The sequence below is a fragment of the Elephas maximus genome, chromosome 23 (genome assembly GCF_024166365.1).
Source record: "Elephas maximus indicus isolate mEleMax1 chromosome 23, mEleMax1 primary haplotype, whole genome shotgun sequence".
NCBI lineage: Eukaryota > Metazoa > Chordata > Mammalia > Proboscidea > Elephantidae > Elephas > Elephas maximus.
In genome coordinates this window covers 17035307-17052499 of record NC_064841.1, presented here as the reverse complement: position 1 = coordinate 17052499, position 17193 = coordinate 17035307, and the positions used below count along the sequence as shown (strand labels likewise).

At 38.7% G+C, this 17193-nt stretch overlaps 1 protein-coding gene across 11 annotated transcripts in view; it reads left to right on the top strand.

Moving 5' to 3' along the window:
• TRPC1 (transient receptor potential cation channel subfamily C member 1) overlaps window positions 1-17193 on the top strand; it is a 228262-nt gene that overhangs the window by 57332 nt on the left and 153737 nt on the right. For 8 of the 11 annotated variants that reach the window (XM_049867130.1, XM_049867128.1, XM_049867133.1 and 5 more), the window contains 4 exons: window positions 4098-4273; window positions 6355-6556; window positions 6851-7045; window positions 8617-13394. In XM_049867130.1, coding sequence (XP_049723087.1) covers window positions 4098-4273; window positions 6355-6556; window positions 6851-7045; window positions 8617-8844 — 801 coding nt within the window. In that variant the 3' untranslated portion in view covers window positions 8845-13394. The other 3 variants (XR_007515045.1, XR_007515044.1, XR_007515043.1) reach the window with 2 other exon arrangements.

The window sequence follows — 17193 nt, the reverse complement described above, 5'->3', positions numbered from 1 at the left end:
TAGGGACCAGCGTCTAGGAATACTAAAATGAATCAGTTGCCATCTCTCCTCAAGAGCCCATAGTCTACTGAGGGTGACAAAAAATACAAGGACTACATTTGGAGTGGTAAGGGGTATGAAGACCTCAGAGGATGGGGTCTCATTCAGTCTGAGGTATCAGAGAAGACTCTCCGTAGGAGGTGACCCTAGAATTAAGTCTTGAAGGCTGAGTAGAAAGGAGATGGGTATAGGGCATTCCAGGGAGAGGGAACACATACGAGCTTTAATGTCCACTCCACTAGAAAGTCTGTTCCTACGCTCCTCCCCATTCGAGGACTCCCATACAAATGAAGATCTCAATCCTATGAACTTAATAATACTTTGAATTTCTAATGAGCACTTCCTGTAGTTTGTCTTAAATTGTAGCATTATGTTGTTTCTACTAAAGTAAACATTCCTTGAGGGTAGGGAATAGATTTTCGTTTTTTCATTCTCCTATGGCACTTCACTCACTACTTTGCCATAGCGGTTACTTAATGAACGTTTGTCGAATGGAATTGAAAAGCTGGCTAGAATGAGGCTGGGTAGGGACAAGTGCTGAGTGGTGTGCTTGGTGAGAAAAGAAAAAAGCTAATGGAGAAATAGGGCTATCTTCTAGCAGTTGCTGTTGCTGCTTATTCAGAATAATAATAGCAACTAACATTTATTATTTCCTGCGGGCCAGGCACTGTGCTAAGTGTTTTCTATGCATTATCCTATTTCATCTTCCGCACCACACTTGTTATTCCATTATTTCCATTTTACAAATGGGAATCCAATGCTTAAAAAAACTTACAGAACTAGTAAGTGGTAGAGTCAAGGTTTGGACCTGGGTCTGATTCTAGATGCTAAACTGCTCCGTGAAGTCAAGCCCACATTTTTGAAGGCCAGCTCATCTACAACCAGCAGGTCTATATGACCATGGCTGGTCATGAATCAGTAATGTTATATATTTTAAAGAAAATAAATATGAAGGTAGAATCTACGAATAACGGTGATATGAGCCCTTGCCGTGTGCCAAATATTGTTCTAAGAGCTTTATTTACATTTATTACCTCCTTTAATCCTCAGCCATTCTGAGAGACAGACTCTATTATTTCCATTTTACACAGGAAGAAACCGAGACATAGAGGCATTAAGTAACTTGCATGAGCTCACACAGCTGTAAGTAGCGGAACTGGGATTCCAACCCAGATGGTTTGGCTACCAAGCCAGTGGTCTTAACCACTATGCTAAATTGCGTCTCAGTGTTGTCTGTAAACAGAAAAAAACAACCCATTGCCATCAAGTCGATTCTGACACGTAGCGGCCCTATAGTGTACCCTATAAGACAGAGTAGAACTGCCCCAGAGAGTTTCCAAGAAGTGCCTGGTAGATTCAAACCGCTGACCTTTTGGTTAGCAGCTGTAGCACTTAACCACTACGCCACCAGAGTTTCCAGCGTTGCTATAGTACAGAGTAATATGATTCCGTCATTAATTTTTATTGTAAAATGACTTCTGTGAGAGACTTCAGTAATTTACAGACTTTAAATTCTTCCAGTTTTATCCACACGTTTCAAATTAAATAATCTTTAATACTGATAGTTGGGTGATTGGACAGAAAGGACAAGATACTGCCCATATAGCACTCTACCCTTTTTCCCCACCCAGATCCCAGGCAAGGACCTTCTCAAGTCCCACATGTGTCCTCTCTCAGCACTTGTGGAATAGAACAGAAGATGTGGCATTAGTGGTTCCTTCTGCTCCAAGATCCTTCTGCGGGGGTCCTTGATTCCTTCCCACCTGGTGGAGGAGGATTTGGAATCAAGACACTACCCTGCTGGGTGACTGTAATACCCACTATCGCCCTTAGCACAGAGGTTAGCCCAACCAGAAGATCAGGCTGGGCCCATGGTTCAGAGGTTTTATGGTCTTCATTATCACTCTTGTCCACCAGTTATAAAGGGGAAAAAGTGTTTAAAAAACTTATGCAAAAAAGGCTGGACATGTTTTATCTCTCATTGACTTTTTTCCTCTTGAGACCTGAGCAGAAGAGAGAAGAACCTTGCTACGTTAGCTCATCTTATTTAGGGAGATAAATATAATAAATTAGAGTATTCTTTTGGCTAGGTCTAGTTTTTTTTTTTTTTTTTTAGCTGGCACAAGGATTTCCTTTGATTCCTGGATATACTATCAAAACTTCATCATTATGGTTGCTTTGGTTCCTTTGTCTCTTTTTTTTCTTTCCATTTTTTTTTTCTAATAAAGAAAAAAGAACTCATTTGCTTAAACAGTACTTGGCTCACACCAAATGGTCAATAAATGCTAATGGCTATTATCACCATATATTATAAGACGAAGCATCTAGAGTGGTCTTAGCATCTACTGTAGTATTGTTTTGAAATGGAGAAAAGTTTCATTGTATAGTAAGCTAGAAGTTTCTTTGCAAATAAACGCAACTCCAGTTGGAAGTGGAAGTCTTTGAATACTGCATGTGGCTCTAGATGAAAACCCTATGACAAATGTCCTTCGTTCTTCACTATATAATTACTTTAGAGGCAGTTACTGGTAATGAGAAGGACCTAGCTGATTTTGGCAGTGAAGTAGAGAGTGGAACAGGTCAAGGAGGATAGAAGAGAGAAGGGCGAGGCTTTCAGAGAAAGCAGGCACTCATGAGCTTCACTCCGTCTGTCCAAGGAACTCTCAAATCTAAGATCTATCCAAAGAGAAATCCACTATTATCCTTTATTGACTAAGACTGGGCGACTAAACTGCAGTCGTAAGGTCAGATGGGCGTGTTTCCCCATCTTCATTCCTTTTTCCTCTTCCTGTTACGAAATATCAACCCTTGTTCAGTGCTGCCATGATCAGTCCTCGAAAAGTAACAAATCAGCCCCTCTTCCTCTCTAGGCTGCCTTGACCTTTCAGGCCTCATGGCTACAGAAACTAAGTAAAAAACAGGCCATTTATTTTTTGGAGGAGGGGATGGGGTTATTCAGGAATTTCCTCATTTTTTTTTTTCACCCAATAGTCTCATTTCCTCCCAACTTCATTCAGAATAAGAGGAATATCTCCTCATCTAAGCATTATTTCTTCCCTGGAAAATCAACAGAGTATCTGCCATATTGTAGGGTTTTAGACATTTCCACTAAAAGCTCCACGTTTGTTGATTAGGGTGTTCTCAGCAGGATCCCTGAGGCAGGAATTTCAGGCAAGGATAAGTTCTGGGCTGGTGTGGATGAGCAAATCAGACCAAAGGGGAGGGGTCCTTGAGGGTCTATTCATGTGATCTTAGGCCCCAACATTTATGATCATTGAAAGTGCTTATCTAAATGTCTTGCTTTCTATTTTGTCTAATTAGTAGAATTACTAATATTACAAATAGGTGACCACCCCCCTTGGATTCTGACAGCTTGGTTCAAAGTCTTGCTCCAATACTTACCATGTTGCTGAATCTCTGAGCCTCGGTTTCTACATCAGGTGTTGTGAGAATTAAGTGGATCGGTGTGTATAAGATGCATCGCAGAGTACGTGGCACATGGTGGGCTTTAAGTAAATATTTAGATCCATTCTTCCATTCCCTTTACAGTCGATGGGGTTGACTGTGGCAGACCTGAAAAATAATACAGAACTTGGGAAGTTAGTGTAGTGCCTGACACATGAGCGCACACTTCATTCCTAGTGAATTATTGAGTTGTACTGGGTAACCGTCAGATTGAAGTTGGTGGCTTGTGTAACATACATGACATATCGTTGCTGTTTCTAATGAGTGAAAAACGATTTCACGTGCTTTGCGTGTTAGGGTGCAGGGTACCCTTGGAGATGGGTATTTTTCTTTTAAGAAACATAGAATGTTAGAGGTCATGGAGTCCAGGGGTTCCCAAACTGGCGGAGCTGCAGAATGACCTGCGAGCATGTTGGAATGATGATGGCAGCTGGATTTTTGATATTTTAGAAGTCTAAACTATCTCAGTCAGAATAAAAGGGGTAGCCTATGGGCCATGTGTTTGTCTTCCTTTTTTTTTTTTTTTTCCGCCTGATCATTTAATATTTTCCTTTTCTTGATTTTAATGAACACCTATGTAATATATTCTGCAGATTTCAATGGGACAGATGTTGCATGATTTTGGAAAATTTCTTGGGATGTTCCTTCTTGTCTTGTTTTCTTTCACAATTGGCCTGACCCAGCTGTATGATAAAGGCTATACTCCAAAGGAGCAGAAGGACTGCGTCGGCATCTTCTGTGAACAGCAAAGCAATGATACCTTTCACTCGTGAGTGTCCTCTTAAATTTTTAGTAAATACAGTTCTGTCTTTCTCCCATGTTATGTATGAATCAGTATCCACAAAAATGGACCTTTGGATTTTGTTTAAGAAATTCCTCCTTAATATTTGCAAGCGTTAATAAATACTTTTTTCCATTAATTATTTAATAGTCATCATTATATGCAGGACCTTAAATGAATACTAGGTCTGTGTCATTATGGAGCCTTGGTGGTGACGCAGTGGTTAAGAGCCCGGCTGCTAACCAAAAGGTCAGCAGTTCGAATCCACCAGCCGCTCCTTGGAAGCTCTATGGGGCAGCAGTCCTATAGGGTTACTATAAGTCGGAATTGACTCAATGGCCATGGGTTTTTGTGTCATTCATTGTCTTCCATCCTGCAGTTTGTCTTAATGGGGAAACTCATGGCATTTTGTGCGCTCTTAGCATTTTGGACAGGGCAGCTCTTTGTAAGTCCAGTATATTGTAAGATGTCCAGCATCTTTGCTCTGCAAATATTATATGTCAGGGGCAGCTCATAGTCATTGTTAGGTTTCATTGTGAATTGTTTATAGCATAAATAATCATTCATTTTCACTCAGTAAATATTTATTTAACATATATGCTAGATGGATCCCTAGTGGTGCAAGTGGTTAAGTGTTTGGCTGCTAACCGAAAGGTCAGCAGTTCGAATCCACCAGCCACTCCTTGGAAATCCTATGGGGCCGTTCTACTGTGTCCTACAGGATCACTGAGTCAGAATCAACTCGATGGCAGTGGGTTTGGTATATGCTAGAAACTGTTCTAAGTGCTGAATGAATAAGACATCCGTGAACAAAACCATCCTCATGGAGCTTACATTTTAGTGAGGGTGGACAAGCAGTAAATAAGATAAACAGAATATATTGCACATTACACAATGATAAGGGCTAAGGAAACCCTGGTGGCGTAGTGGTTAAGTGCCATGGCTGCTAACCAAAGGGCTAGCAGTTTGAATCCACGAGGCGCTCCTTGGAAACTCTGTGGGGCAGTTCTACCCTGTCCTGTAGGGTCGCTATGAGTCGGAATCAACTTGACGGCACTGGGTTTGTTTTTTGTTTTTTTGGAAGGAGACAAAGTTTGAACTGGGGAATATAATACCAGCAGGTCACCCATGGTGGTCAGGTTTCAGCAGAGCTTCCAGACCAAGACAGACTAGGAAGAAGGGCCTAGTGATCTACTTCTGAAAATTAGCCAGTGAAAACCCTATGGATCACAACGGAATATTGTCTAAGGTAGTGATGGAAGAGGAGGCCCCTAAGCTGGAAGGCGACCATGGGGGTCAAGCATGCCGGTGATCATGAGGATGGTGTTGGTGCAGACAGCATTTCACTCTTTTGTACATGGGCTTGCCGTGAGTTGGAGGTGACTTGATGGCATCCAACAACAACAGGGAGTATATGTGTGTGTGTATAAGAAGATGCAGTTTTAGATAGGGGCTAGGGAAGGCCCCAGAAGAGATGACATTCAAGTAAAGACCCAAAGCAGGTAAAGGAGCAAGCTATGAAGATACCTGGAGGAAGAGCATGGACAGAGTGAAGGAATAGCTGAGGCAAATGCCCTGAGATGAGAGCCTGGCTGGCATGTTTGAGGAAAAGCCAGGAGGCCGGTGTGTCTGGAGCAGAGGGAATAAGAGGAAGAGTTGTAGGACATGAAGTCAGAGAGGTCATGGGGTCATGCAGGACCTTGTCAGTCCTTATAGGAACTTAGGGCTATTGGGATTGACAGTCATTTGAAGTTTTCGAGCAGAGGAGTGAGAAAATCTAATTAGGTCTTAATAGGATCATCCAGGGCTACTACGTTAAGAATAGACAGAAAGGCAGCAAGCAAGGGGTTAAATAGTTAGGACTACCTTTTCAGTCTCTTTGTTTAAAGTAAAGCATATCTATATTGTAGGAATTAACCTCATTTATTTTTTTTATTTTATAAGGTGTTATTCTTTTTTTTTATTATTATTCTTATCTTGGATTATCAAAGTTTTAAAAAAAAAATTTGATATACATGATGAATTTCTGCTAACAGATGTCCTTCATGTACATGTAATTGTCTTTACAGGTTCATTGGCACTTGCTTTGCCTTGTTCTGGTATATTTTCTCCCTAGCGCATGTGGCCATCTTTGTCACAAGGTTCAGCTATGGAGAAGAGCTGCAGTCCTTCGTTGGAGCTGTTATCGTTGGCACCTACAACGTGGTGGTTGTGATCGTGCTTACGAAGCTGCTGGTGGCGATGCTTCACAAAAGCTTTCAGTTGATAGCAGTATGTGTTCACTCTAACAACTTGTTGTTTTCAGATCATACCAAATGTATGCAATATATCAGGTAACCACAGTTTATAAGAATTAAGAAATAGTGTCATTCAAAACTTCAATGGAAATTTCTTTAAATGCAAGTAATTATACTGATTGCCAATTTGGGATCTAATTTTTGGACAGTTTAAAATGGTCTGTTTCTCTCTCTCTGTACATACGCCAAATATATGTACACATACCTACTTGTATACCCGTATGTATGTATTTATAGTCTATATTGCTTTTTCATGTGCCTCTTACAGAATCATGAAGACAAAGAATGGAAGTTTGCTCGAGCAAAGTTGTGGCTTAGCTACTTTGATGACAAATGTACCTTACCCCCGCCTTTCAACATCGTTCCTTCCCCAAAGACTATCTGCTATATCGTGAGTAGCCTCAGGAAGTGGATTTGTTCTCATACATCAAAAGGCAGGGTCAAACGGCAAAACAGCTTAAAGGTAAGAATTTGGGAGTGTGAATTGCAACATGAAGTTTTAACAATGCCTCATCTCAGAAATTTCCTAAACCATAAATATGCAAGCTCCTTAAGGGCTGCAACTGTTTTTTTTTTTTTTCATTGCTCTATCCCTAATGTGGAGCCCTGGTGGCATAGTGGTTTAACGCTCGGCTGCTAACCAAAAGATGGGCAGTTCGAATCCACCAGCTGCTTCTTGGAAACCCTGTGGGGCAGCTCTGCTCTGTCCTGTAGGGTCGCTGTTGACTCTTGATGGCAGTGGGTTTGGTTTTTCATCCCTAATGCATGGCGTAGTGTTTAACATAAAGTAAGAGTTCAATAAATATTTACTGAGAGAGAGAGAGATGGAGCTGTGATTTTTTTTTATTGCGCTTTAAGTGAAAGTTTACAAATCAAGTCAGTCTCTCACACAAAAACTTATATACACCTTGCTCCTACATACTCCCAATTACTCTCCTAATGAGACAGCCCGCTCTCTCTCTCTACTCTCTCTTTTCATGTCCATTTCGCCAGCTTCTAACCCCCTCCACCCTCTCATCTCCCCTCCAGACAGGAGATGCCAACATAGTCTCAAGTGCCCACCTGATCCAAGAAGCTCACTCCTCACCAGCATCCCTCTCTATCCCATTGTCCAGTCCAATCCCTCTCTGAAGAGTTGGCTTTGGGAATGGTTCCTGTCCTGGGCCAACAGAAGGTCTGGGGGCCATGACCACCAGGGTCCTTCCAGTCTCAGTCAGGCCATTAAGTCTGGTCTTTTTATGAGAATTTGGGGTCTGCATCCCACTGCTCTCCTGCTCCCTCAGGGGTTCTCGGTTGTGTTCCCTGTGGTTGTAGCCGGGCACCATCTAGTTCTTCTGGTTTCAGGCTGATGTAGTCTCTGGTTTATGTGGCCCTTTTCTTCTCTTGGCCTCATAATTACCTTGCATCTTTGGTGTTCTTCATTCTCCTTTGGAGCTGTGATTTTTAAGGTTTTCAGATTTCCCTAACATGTGAAATCTCATAGTTTTAAAACATGGAAATATTCAAAACATCTATTCTGTCAACATAGATAAAGAATGACCACTAAGGTCAGCTCATATTTTTCTGGTTCTTGAAAGTTAATTTCCTAATGAGAAGAATGCAGTTATTTTTTGGTGGGGAGGATAACATTTCACTTAGCTCGGGTTCAAAGTTAGTGCTCCCTATCATCAAATTGATGGCAAATGTTGACGTGTAAAATCCTTTCTTCCTCCTCAGGTCATACAAAAACAGATGTGGGCCATATTTGACCTGTGGGTCATAGTTTGTTGATTCCAACTGTAAATTGAAGCTTCCTAAAATTCATTTTTTTAGAATCGAGATAAGCATACAGTCTAGTGAATCAAACAGATATGCTGGCTATGTTTGTTTAAACAAATGTTGAATGTTATTTTGCAACACGTACTGGCAAAAATAAACTCTAATACAAAGCATAGAAGAGGTATTTGTATCTGTGAATAGTTTTCTGAAAAAAATTCCCTTGTTTAAGTTTTGTCTCTACATATCTTCAGTGTCATGTTATTGTTTGTTTTAAAGGAATGGAGAAATTTGAAACAAAAGAGAGATGAAAACTACCAAAAAGTGATGTGCTGTTTAGTACATCGCTACCTGACTTCCATGAGACAGAAGATGCAAAGTACAGATCAGGCAACTGTGGAAAGTTTAAATGAACTACGCCAAGATCTGTCAAAATTCCGAAATGAAATACGGGATTTACTTGGCTTTCGGACTTCAAAATATGCTATGTTTTATCCAAGAAATTAACCATTTTCTAAATCATGCAGAGAATAATTTTCCATAATAAATCTGAAAGAGGGCATTGACATAACTTGCAACTGAATTAATAAGGTGTACGTTGAAATAGAGAATTATGTAAAAGCTATCCTTTAAAATATTTATAGTGATATATGTTATGTAAAATGTGTATATAGAGTTAGTTTTTTAAAACACTATTGACGTTTTGCAGGAGCAAAACAAATTAAGTAGATAGATTTCGTTCGCATGCTGCTTGGTTTTCTTATCTGGACAGTGGTTTGAATTTTCTTTTTATGTGTACAATAACTGTACTCATTGCCCAGAAGGTATTTTAAAGTGAAGATCGGCAGATCTATAGGATTCATTTGAGGTGTACAAGTCATGGTTTTTTAAATCTCTGTTTTAGGAGTTCACGTGTAGTTCAGTATTTATTGTTTAGGAATATAGTTTTATCTCAAATAATAGTCTATATTTTCTTTTTTGTTTTGTTATAATCTTCAGCCTCAAAGAAAAAAACCCCGATGGATATTTGAATCTATGTCTATAAATTTAAATTTACTTCAGCTTTGTTATTGTAGTATAATATTCACTTTTCCATGGTTATAATCACTTTATATTTTTAATTTTGCTTTTTCACTTAATAGTGTTTTATATACACATTTCCATGTATTGACATAGTCCATGTGTTTGAATTTTTATGGAATTATGTAGTTTTTGAAAAATGTAGTTAGTAGACATTTTCATTTTGTAGGTATAGAATATTTGATTATATTTTTAAGTTTGCATAACTACTTTTCCAAGGTCAGGCATTCGGTTGTTTTTAATTTTTCCATATCATGATAGTGCTATAATTATTTTTTCTAGTTTGAGTGAATGTTTACTAGATATTCCAACCCCAAATAAGGATTTAGAAGGTATTTCTTTATCATAATGTGTTAGCAGCCTGTTTTGTTTTTTTAAACATATGAAGGCCCATAAATGCAAGGATTTATTTTGTATTTGGACTAAGGCCCTTGATCTGATCTCCCATCGTATTTCTCATGGAACTTATCACAGCTTCTGTAAGAGTGACTTCATGCTTATTTATGGATTAATTACTTCTGCTGCTTGAGATGGAAAGCACTGACTTTTTAAATTGGAGAATAAAATACATATTTAAATTTTTTGTGTTCACGTAGGAAATGTAGTTAAATTTTTTGACAGACTAGTGCTTGTATATTCTTGCAACATTTCCAGTTAAGAGGGTTTTAGGCATATAATTGTCTTCTTAATTGAATGTCAGATAGTCTTACGGCCACAGGGTGCAGGTGGCCCTTGGTCTAGAAGCACCACCAATCCAGGGATCATTGTCTGGATATGTTAGCATTGTGTCTCACCTTGCTTTTTACTTTTTATTTCTTAATTTCCAAATTGTAAGTGTTCTTCCTGTGGGGCAAATTCTTATAAAAATGTTTATTGTAAAGTTATATATTTTGTCTACGATGGGCTTATGCACTTCCCAGCTGGGATTTTACATCAGGATTTTTAGTCATTCTAAAAAATATCAAAATATTTATAGAGTGCCTACTGTATGCATGAATTACTTATGAGGTATATTTTGAATGACAATATATTGTAAGAGAAAAGGTGAATAAAACTTGACATTAGATTATAAACTGACAGAGTCTGTCCTTTGCATTATCATATACTTTTTTTAATTGAGATAATTTCTACCATAAAATTCTCTCTTTTAAAGTGTACGTTCAGTGATTTTTAGGATATTGACGACATTGTGAAACTGTCATCATTATCTAATTGCAGATTTTCATGACCATAAAAAGAAACTTTGCACCCGTTAGCAGTCACTCCCCTAAAAAATAAAAAAAACAGACCTGTTGCCATCGTGTTGATTCCAACTCACAGCGACCCTATAGAACAGAGTAGGATTGCCCCATAGTTTCCAGGGAGCACCTGCTGGATTCAAACTGCCGACCTTTTGGTTAGCAGCCATAGCTCTTAACCACTACGCCAGCAGGGCTTCCATCAGTCCTCTGGTCGCTGGCAACTGCTCATCTGCATCTTTCTCTGTGGATTCTCCTGAACAGTTCACATGAATGGTTTCATACACTGTACAGCCTTTTGTGTCTGGCTTATTTCACTTAGCATAACGTTTTCAAGGTTCATCCTCATTGTAGTGTGTATCAGTGCTTCATTTCCTTTATGGCTGAATAATATTCCATTGTATGAATAAACCACATTTTGTTTATCCATTCCTCAGTTGGTAGACATTTGGTTTGTGTCTACTTTTTGGCTGTTTTTGAATAATGCTGCTGTCTCCTACAGATGTGGAGTCGTTGGCTCAGCTAGTAGCTCTGTGCTTAACTTTCTAAGGAACTGCCAGATTCTTTTCCTGGCAGTTGCACCATTTTACATTCCCATCAACATTTATCAAAAAAAAAAAAAGGTTCCGGTTTTCTCTGCATCCTCACAAACTCTTGTTATTAGGCAATGATTAATAAATGAGTCTTTTTTTATTGTAACCATCCTAGTAGGTGTGAAGTTGTACCTCTTTTTGGTTTTGATTTCTATCTCCCTAATGATTAAATTTTTATAAAGTCCAATTTATCTATTTTTTCTTTTGTTTCTTATGCTTTTGCTGTCATGCTTAAGAAACCATAGCCTAATCTAAGGTCAGGGAAGATGTATGCCTATGTTTTCTTCTAAAAGTTTTATAGTTTTAGCTCTTACATTTAGGTCTGTGATACATTTGAGTTAATTTTTTTATATGGTGCAAGGTAGGATCCAACCTCAATTTTTTTTACATGTGAATAGCCATGTGGCTAAGCATTATTTGTTGAAAAGGCAGTTCTTTCCCTATTGAACCGTCTTGGCACCCTTGGCATCCTTGCCAAAAATCAATTGACCATAAATCTAAGCATTTATTTCTGCACTTTGAATTCTATTCCTTTGATTTATATGTCTGTCCTTATGCAGTGTCTTGATTCCTGTGGCTTTGTAGTAAGTTTTGAAATTAGGAGGTGTGAGTCCTTCTACTTTTTTCTTCTATTTCAAAATTCTTTTGGCTATTTGGGATCCATTGCAATTTCATATGCATTTTAAGATCAGTATTTCCATTTCTGCAAAAAAAGCAGCAGCTGAGATTTTGATAGGGATTACATTGAATCCATAGATCAATTTGGGGATTATTGCTGATCCATGGACAGAAGTGTCTTTTATAGATCTTTCTTTCACTGTTGCTTTATATATTTCTGTATACAAGGGTTGCACTTCTTTCGTTAAATTTATTCTTAAGTATTCTATTACTTTTGATGCTATTGTAAATGGAATTGTTTTTTAAATTTCTCTTCTAATTGTTCATTGCAAGTGTATAGAAATACAATTTATTGAAAATGCATTTATAAAATACCAAATAGGTTGAGACTGTAGGTGCTGGGGAGTAAACCAACCGTGCCTATTCGTTGAGAATTACACTAGAAAAAAAAAAATGCTAATAATACCAGAGAGTAATGGCTGCTCTGAGTTTCTCATTTTTGTAAATTAATTTGTTAGCTTCCTGGCCCCATTTGAAAACATGTTGTGTTTCTGGAGGATATACTCAGAATTGCCTATTACAGCATTTCTCTTCCTTTGATAATTTCATATTATTTTTTTCTCCCTCTGCCTCCAGTTTGAAACAAACTCTTCAAATATGCCACACAAAAATCGATGAGGGAAATTTTTGTGTTACTTACCTGCTTTAAAATAACCATCTTTAAGAGATGTGATTTCTGATGTAAATTAAATTACAGTCATATAAGAGACAAAACAGCAGCTTTGTATAGGAGGTAAATGTATGTTTTTTAAAAAAAGGACTGCTCAGCAATCAGATAACTGATAGGTAAGTTCCAGTCTCTTCATCCTGCTACCAGCAATCTGGAGGATTTTTCACTGTTTCTCCACCCCTCCCCCCCCCGCCCCATTAGAAAGCTTATTTGATCTGTCCTTCAATTTCAGGCAGGCAAACGTTTGGCAGATATATCCACCCAGAGGTACCTTGAAAGAAAGGCCTGGCAGTCTTCTGAAAAAGCAACCATTGCAGCCCTGTGGAGCATAGTTCTACTCTGACACACATGGGTCAGAATTGACTGGGCAACTGCTTTAAAACTGTCAGGTGCTATTTTAAAAGAATTTTGGGAAGGAAAACATACAAGTTCCCCAGTAACTCATCCTGACGTTGAATTAATTCTGTAAGGCAATTCAGCTTCATGTTTTTAAAGGCATTTCCCTCATCTTATACTTCAGTGGAAGTGGCAAAAGAGCGTCTATATTTTCTATAACGAATGTTTTAAAGCAGAGGTTTTTTTATTTTTTTAAGCTGTGGAACTATACTAAGTGTAGAAGTGTTCGGATCTTATTTTCTTCATCCTTGGCTTAAATGCGGTGTTGATGTTGAATGGTACAAATTTGATGAATGAAAAACTATCCATTATCTCGCTGTTTAAGTATTCTAGGAATGATATTCTGTCAGTTTTATACCCATCTAACAGTTACATACTCATCTAACTGTTGTGTGCTCTGGATTGTATTTTATCAGATTGAATTGTGAGAAAACTGACATTTTAAGCAATTCGTCCAAGGTTGTGTAATGGATGACTTGAGATCCTGAATTTGATGTATCAGGTAAGATATATCCAAAAGCTTTGGTTTTTTTGAGTTGATTTCTCATACAGTAGGTTTATCTTGGTCAGAGAACAAAACTTAAAATATCTAGTGCCTGCTTTTCTGAATGATTAGTTTATTAAGAACTTTTCATTTTATGACTAGGGTCAAAAGCAGAGACCAACAAGATGAGCAAGAGTTAGAACAAAAGGATGGACAGTGAAGTAGTAAACATAAATAGAAGAACAGAATCCAGCCTCAGAAAATAACAAGCCAGGCCAAGGCAGGACCAGAAGAGTGTTTAGAATGGCAGAACTGGCTAATTTTATTTCTGTAGCGATTGATTGCTAACCAAAACATCTATGGCTCGAAACCACCAGCAGCTCCATGGGAGAAGGATGTGGCAGTCTGCTTCTGTAAAGGTTTACAGCCGTGGAAACTCTGTGGGGTCGCTATGAGTTGGAATCGACTTGATGGCAGTGGGTTTTTTTTTTTGGCCACTGTACATCCTGAGAAATTTATATATTCAAGGATCTAGAAACATTTTTAAGACCTTTACGAGACATTAGGGAATCCTTGGGTGATACAAACAATTAACATGCTGGGCTGCTACCCAAAAGGTTGGAGGTTCTACTCTATCTGCAGGTGCCAGAGAAGAAAGGCCTGGTGATCTTCTGGAAAAACCAGCCATTTTTCAGAAACTCTGTGGAGCACAGTTCCTCTCTGACAGACACGGATCACCACAAGTCAGAACTGACTCAGAGCCTACTGGTTAAAAGGAATCTCAAGGAGGATCTGATTCAACTTTCTCATTTTTCAGATAAGGAGACTGCGGGCAATGAATTACTTAATATGGCCCTTCTAGTTATAGTCTTTGCAACTCCTACCAAGCGATTGGGTGGGACCATGCTAATAAGGTATATGGAACCCTAACGAGGGGATTGGTCAAGTTTTGCCATCCCGCTAGGTTAAAAATGAGCCATCCTAGACGTGGGAGGAGAGGATCTTGCCATCATTAAGAAAGAAGAACCATGAGTGAAGCACATCTTTTGGACCGAGAATCCCCATGCTGAGAAGCTCCTGGAACCAGGAGACCAAGAGAGAAAGGCAGAGAGAGCTGTAACACCAAAGATGGCAAAAAACCAGCAGCAGCAGCAGCAAAGCCGAGACCACCAGGAGGCAGCCCAGCCCACAGAGCAAGAAAGCTGAATGTCTTTGGGCAGGAGGCATGCTAGCGGGACTAGGATGCCTCTGGGCACTTGGTGGAGCTAGATTTGCCCGCCCACAGAGCTAGACTGAGCAGGCCGAGGCTTATTGGCAGAGTGAGGTGCCCTAGGACACTTATCCGCAGAGCTAAAAGAGCTTTGTAACACCTGCCCGGGCAGAGCAGAGGCCGAGGGGTCAGAGAGAGACCTGCGTGTGGGCACGGCTAAGAGGCTGTCCTGATGGAAGAACTGTATCCTGAGTGTTCCTGAGCCTAAACTGTAACCTTCACTTCCCTAAGACCCTACCGTAATTGTGAGTATTGTCTGTGAGTTCTGTTTGGCTGTTGCAATGAATTATCAAACTCTGCAGAGAAGTAGAGAGTGCTGTTGGAGGGATGGTTGGTGTCAGAACGGGTAAAGTTGTTGGAGAGAGGAGACATGTCTCATAGGAATCAGCCTTGGGCTGTGGATCTTGATTCTTCTTCCCCCTCATGAAGTTATAGAAGGTCAGACACCACCCTCATACCATTTTTACCGAGACTAAAGCTCTCTTAATGCTATACCAAAACACAAACCCACTGCCGTCGAGTCAATTCTGATTCATAGCAACCCTATAGGGCTGAGTAGAACTGCCCCATAGAGTCCGCAAGGAGCGCCTGGTGGATTTGAACTGCCAACCTCTTGATTAGCAGCTGCAGCACTTAACCGCTACACCACCAGGGTTTCCTAATGCAGTACCCAAACCCAGACCCAGTGCCGACAGTGAATTAGAATTCAAGTCTTTCCTCCTTGTCCAGGAAGCTCTTAATTGCATTATGTTACGGTTAATGTTAATTCCTTGTTTGTGAGATGAAGTAATCAGCTACATGAAATCTTACTCTAAGCTTGTAAATTTTCATAATAGGTTTCTATACTTAAACACTTCATCTCACTGTTTAAATGTAACCTAATGTTAGTATCAGAATGCCACAAGGACATTCTTTAAGCAAAAGATGTTCCCAATTTATATCAAAATTTAGCCTTTTTAAATCCAGTTGTTGACTTTGTTTTGAAGAGGAAGAAGCAAATTACAAAAAAAGTCAAAATCAGGATTTTTAATAGTAACTTTAAAATCTCTTAGAACAAATGTCTGTGTACATCCCAGAGCTGCCCAGTCTAAGTACCCAGTTCTGTACATCCATGTGCAGTCTCACACTTGTACATCCATAGGTGCTGTGTTAGAGACTGGTACTGTTTGAGTAATGACCCTGAGGTACTTAATTCAAGGCTATTATTTATAAAAGATAAAATAATATTCCGTATTTGGTCTTATGCTAGGGATTATGTATATACATATAAGGGACAAATTTGTGAAACTCTGTTACCGCTAATCATTTACTGTAGGTTACTTTGGGTTTTCTATTTAAACAATCATATCATCTTTGCATTATAATAATCTTTCTTCCTTTCCAATCCTTTGTATCAACTTTCTTTTTCTTACATTACTGCAATGACTGGACCTTCCAGTACAATTTTTAATTGAAATGGTAATTTCAGGCATTCTTGGGTCACTGACCTTAAAGGAAATGCCTTTAATATTTCACCATTAAGTATGAGGCTTGATACAGGTTTTCTTGTCATTTTAGGGAAGTTCCCTTCTATTCCTAGTTTGCTCAGATTTATTTTTGTCATGAATAAATGTTAAATTAAATCAAACGCTTTTTTCTGGATTATTAAGATCAACATTAAATCAACCATGGTTTCATGGGACATGATCATGATGTATTTTGTTTGATAATATTTTGCTTCTTTTTGCACTTGTGTTCATAAGTGAAATCAGATTCGTAATTGTCCTATCTCATATTGTTTGGTAAAGTTTTGGTATTAAGGTTATGCTTCTTCTTTATTTATACTCTGGAATAATTTATGTTAGATTGGCAATCTTTGTCCCTTAGATGCTTGGTAGATCGTCCAAGTAAAACTATCTAGGCCTTCAGTTTATTTGAGGAAAGATTTTAAACTGCTGATTCAATTTATTTAATGGCTATAGGACTACATAGGTATTATATTTCTACTTGAGTCAGTTTTGATACTTTCTTTTCTAGGAATTTGTCTGTTTTATCCAAGTTTTCAAATCTGTTGGCATAAATGGTTCATATCATCTTAATACTTAAGATTTTGCAGCCTCTGTAATAAGGTCTCCTTTTTATTCCTACATTATTTTGTTGTCCCTTTTCACTTCTGTTCTTGATTGATGTTGTCAGGGTTTTGTCAGTCGTGTTAGTCATTTTAGGAGTTGGAATCGACTCGATGGCAGTGGATTTGGTTTGGTATTAGTCATTTTAGAAAACCAACTTTTGACTTTGTTGATTTTCTCTATGATTTTTATTTTACTTAATTTCTGCTCTCATGCTTGTTTTCTTCTATCTTTTAAAAATTTAGTCTGCCTTTTCTTTACTAACTTCCTACTTTGGATACTTCACTAATTGGTTTTCGCCCTTTCTTTTATAATGTAAACATTTAAGATTATAAATTT